The 4,998-nt window shown below is 39.1% G+C and overlaps 1 protein-coding gene across 1 annotated transcript in view; it reads left to right on the forward strand.

The window, feature by feature from the left end:
* Positions 1 to 1,658, forward strand: part of LOC111329612 (protein kinase C and casein kinase substrate in neurons protein 2) — a 6,289-nt gene extending 4,631 nt beyond the window's left edge. Inside the window, exon 5 of the mRNA XM_022934350.2 lies at positions 244 to 1,658. Within this exon, the coding sequence (XP_022790085.1) occupies positions 244 to 399 (156 nt within the window). The 3' untranslated portion in view covers positions 400 to 1,658. The remainder of the gene's footprint in view (positions 1 to 243) is intronic.
* Positions 1,659 to 4,998: the final 3,340 nt, after the last annotated feature.

Here is a 4,998-nt window from a genome sequence, read left to right on the forward strand (position 1 = left end):
CTGTGATTGTTAAACAAATTCTCCCTGCCAGTACCAAAGGGAATGTATCATAGAGAATAGTTTGGAGAATGTGGATGCTAATGTTTAAGTACATCTTCTGCTTCAAGAATTAGAAGTAAAACCCTGCTATGTAGACAATAGATTTCTATGATTTGGTCCATTCTACCTTTCTTTTTTTTTTTTTTTTAATGATATATATATTTATCTATTATATGTCTTTAAAATTACTTCTCCTTTTGATAGGAATACACGGGGCAGGAGGAACAAACTGTTACGATGTTGCAACAACAACAACAACAACAGCAACCAAAACAGACGACTACCAATCAAACAAATACATCGCAAGAAACTCCAGGTTCCCCCAGCGCCAAGAAGAGCTCTGTTTGTTCAACACTGTAAGCCACTCGAAGGGAGAAATCCTTATGTAGTTTATTTGTGTTTATTCAGTCGGTGTAAGTTCTGACTAATTGTAGTTTTTTTGTTAATAAATAATTGCCACGCGAAGAATTTTCTTTTTTAAAAAAAATATTTCGTGGATAGTCGCGAAAATGCAGTGATTGAGATAGGAGAGAGTACAGTCGCTGGAATAACGTGATCGTCTTTCTTAAGAGGGCTGTGTCCGGTAACCGTAATTCTCGTTTCAAGAACCTGAGAGAAAGTTATCACGAGCCACATGTGACTCTGCATTTGGCTTCCCTTCAGGGAAATGAGTGCGCGCTGATGCCCCTCTCGGTAGGATCGACTACGTACCTAAGAAAACGGTAGAAATCCAACCATTACGTTCCCTCAACCGGATAATCTGACTACGCGTTCAAATAGTGAGACTCTTTTCAAACGAAAAAAAACAACCTAGCAAGAGATAGAAGTACGCACGAACTCGCGAAAAGGGACTTTGAGGAAGTCTGATCAGTAGCAGCCGTTTACCTTTTCATTAATCTATACTTTTATATCATTAACTAAGTTATCCATGGCTCCAAACATGTCACAGCTGATGCATGCGCCGAATCGGATAACTGCCTCTTCTTACATAAACAGTAAATGGTTATAAGGGAACCTAGACGAGACATTTTTCTTCGAAAATTTTTTTTTCTTACTCACACGTGTTAATATAGTTAGCGTAGCTGGTGGTTTTGTGTGCATTTTGCGGTTTCTTGCGCTCACAGCGCTCACAAAACGCCAGCTATGCAGGCGAATGTAAATAGTTTTATACTCGGTTCCGCTTGTATTTCAAGTAAACTGGTCACATATATCAACTATGCCATACCTGTACAATAGATACAGCATTCAAACTTCCACCCAGGGGCTTTCCTAGGTTGAAAATTGCAGACGGGTGTGAACAGCCTTAGTATTCAATGAACGCTAGATTAAAGATCGTTTTTAAGTTAAACAAATACAAACGATGGAGCTGAGTTGCTCTAAAGAAAACCAAAGGCTATAATAACCGATAAACTTTTGTGCTTTTTTGTAACCGAAATATATTCGTAATGCCTCTTGTTGATGTGACTTTTGTAGAAAGGAGTTCAGTTACTTTGTACGTTAAACGTTTACCATATTAGTCTTATAACATTTATTGTAATTTTTTTTAGTCATTTATGTGAATAATGTCGAGGGATCTTTTTAATGTTGAGTTGAAATCTTAGCACTTAAAACACAAACAAGTTTATATTCATCTCTCATCGGACAGTTTGCAAAACTGTGGATGCGTCAGGTTCAAGTGATTTGAGAGACCTGTTGTAGCTGGTAGAGGAAGGTATATCATTTACCTTTCAACTCTGACAAGTATTCCTCTATTCCAACACTCATTTTCTCAAATTAATGACGCAAATTTAGTGCTGCATCACGGTAACATCTGCCGGTCGATATGTTAGTCAATTCTCGTCCGCTGAATGTAATGTATGTGATTAGTGTTTGGGAATCAAAGAGTATCACTTGACAAGAGTGTCACTTCTTTTACCATGAGAGAATTTGAAGAGATTGCATATCCTGGTCTGTTGAACCATTTCTTACCAGAACTTATATCCCATGGCCATTTTCTGTTGGGCAATTGAAAATGACCAGGCTCGAAGGTAGCTTGTTATGAGGGCTCAGGGAATGGAGACAAGCTAGGGAGCGGATGAGCGGTAAATGGCGGTTTCTTAGGCTAGAGTCTGATACAGGCTAGCTAGAAGATGAAAAAAGCGAGCAGGATCTGAATGAAAAACCAAAATAAAATGCCGGATAATTTTTCAAACTAATTGGTTATATCAACGAAGTTGAAATTGTAAATTGTTCACCGTAACGAATGAAAAAAGCTGACGTTTCGAGCGTTAGCCCTTCGTCAGAGCGAATGGAGGAATTGTGAGTTGTACGTGGTTTTAAATGCAGAAAGCGGAGCTACGCCATTGGTGGGAACATGGCAACGAGAAAAACACGAATCAATTAGTGGAATGAAAAGCGTTCGTTGATACCTGTGGGATTAAGAGTGCCGATTTGAAAGATTAATTTTTGTTCAAGAGTTTTGCCACAATTCCTCCATTCGCTCCGACGAAGGGCTAACGCTCGAACGTCAACTTTTTTATTCGTTACGGTGGCCAATTTACAATTTTAACTTAGTTGATATAACCAATTATCTTGTTACCCCCACCGACGCAGCACCACAGTTTCTTTAGAAACTTTCAGCCTTTATTCATTTAACTTTTCAAACTGACCCTTTCCGTCCTTTCCTTTATTGTAACTGATGCTATAGGAAAGCGCAAGCGACTTTTGTGTAGAGACGCACATGAAGGGTGTAACGCGCACGCGCAGCTTGAGTAATGCGGCTGCCTAGGCTGCAAGCAGTTTTCATTTATTTGTTATCTTCGCATCTGTTAACGCGTGCATCAGAGCACAGGTGCCTCTAGCTCTTTCATTTCAGGATTATTTTCTGATGAGAATCAAATTAATTCTTTTGATGCTATTCTGGCTGATAATTTCTCCACACGATGCCAAGCAGTACCAAGCTGTGCGCTCTATTTTTGGACACCCAAGCCGTCAAGAATATCTTTTATAAGGCGACTGTATATAAAACACAATAGATCAAGCTGCTTTCTACCATGATAATGAAAGTCTGTGGCGATAGCTATGAAGCATATGCTCGTAAGCCTGTTTAGTTCGGCTGAGAGTTTGTAGCCTAATTTTATCTAATTGTCTTTAAATACTCCGTGTTTGAACCTAGCGAGCCGGAGTAAAGTACCTTTAGTGGTATAAACTCTTGCTGACACTAGCTCGACGTTCATTTTGTTTTCCGAACCGTTTAGCTAAAAAATGCTCGTACAACGATCTGTTGTGGTCAGCTAAGTGCATGAAGATCAACTGCGGTAATCATGAAGGCACTGGAAGGTTAAGTTATTACCCTCCCATGCAAGAGAAGTTTGCAAATGGAGTTCGACAACAGTTTAAGTCGATTTTAAAAGCGCTCCCTCTGCGATGAGCCAAGTAGAAACTATCCATCATGGTCGGCGTTCGTTCTAATTCGATTAGCCGATCGCTGCCAACTCTAAATTATCGTTTTAGTACTGGTAACAATTGAACTGCTAACTGTATCATTGGCTTATCCATCTGTGCAAACACTTGAAGACATTTAGAAAGCCGTATACGTTGTAGAGCGAAGATGGTTCGGTAGCAAACGAAGAACTTTAATTAAGGGTACAGCCTATTTTGATTCTACTAAATCAGTTCACTTTCGACAGAGAGGAAATAAACGGCAGTATAGATATTCCCTCGGTTTAAATTCCTCATACAGCTGGTACGTAACGAGAATTTGCTAAATTCAGGTATCCTAGTGGTTTCTCTTGAACTACTCGCCCATTTTGCGCGCTAAACAGATGCAGTTTCTAGGCAATAGTAGTGTATATTGATCTTTCTGCTGTTCACGGTGTCTCAACTTTGAATTTCATTAAAAAGATATGGCATTTTCCATCTTGCAGAGCCTTGTCATTTGTGCACGCAATGGCCATCTGTTTGGCCTCGTGACGGAAAGATAGATTCACATGAATATTTGTGTATCGCACACTGAGTTACACCTCTAAAAGGTTTCGGCTGCTTCAGATTTAGGTTATTCCTTTGCTAAACTACACTTAATTTCATTTTACTGACATGAACTTTTTTCCGGTGATCGACTTTTTACAGATATCGGCAAACTGAATGGACAGCAAGAGATAGTGTTATCTTTAAAGAAAGGAGTCTTTGAAAATCAAATAAATGGCTCGAAAAAGTCTTGCACCTTGGACCCATGGGATCACGTTATTGCACTGAGTAACACGTATTACCGGGTAATATTAATGTTATTTCGCAATTTCACAACTCTTCGGAGCCACCTGCAGCCTGCAACTGACCTCTTGAATATTCTTCTCAAATAAACGCTCTGACTCTTAAAAAAAAGTAACGAAATTGTGCAATTACAGGATCCACTCACTGAAGTAGGTAAAATGCCGCGGGCAAACCGTCTTACAAAATATTGTGTAAGACCTACTATTAACGTGATCAGAAGGACAACGAAATGTGCGTTTGAAGAAAAGATCATTTCGTAAATTTTTTCCGCAAGGATGAATTAGAGAGAAAATGACATTTGTAAGGAGAAACTGGGCTCATTTGAGGCGTCGCTTGCACTGAGTTAGGTTTGCAGCATTGAAAAGTTTCACCGCCGTGACAGCTCAGTCAAATAAAGGGACTTTGCATACAGATCGATAGTTATGGAATCATTATACTGCTCTTGGTCTGCAACTGGGACCAATCGCTAAGATTCCTAACTCATTTTTCACCGCAAAAATTTCAACTCCCCCAAGATTAAAATGTAAGCTTTGTCAATCAAGAGAGTGATAATTTTAATGTCCAAATTATCATAAATGATACAGACTTCCTCTTACGCAACAATTTCAGTTCTGAAGTGATCTTAAAAGCAAAAAAGAAAAAATATTCTTCTGCAAACATCACATTATTATGTTTCTCCTAAACGACATAAGCGAAATGAATGCACACAAC

This window comes from Stylophora pistillata, chromosome 8 (assembly GCF_964205215.1).
Source record: "Stylophora pistillata chromosome 8, jaStyPist1.2, whole genome shotgun sequence".
NCBI lineage: Eukaryota > Metazoa > Cnidaria > Anthozoa > Scleractinia > Pocilloporidae > Stylophora > Stylophora pistillata.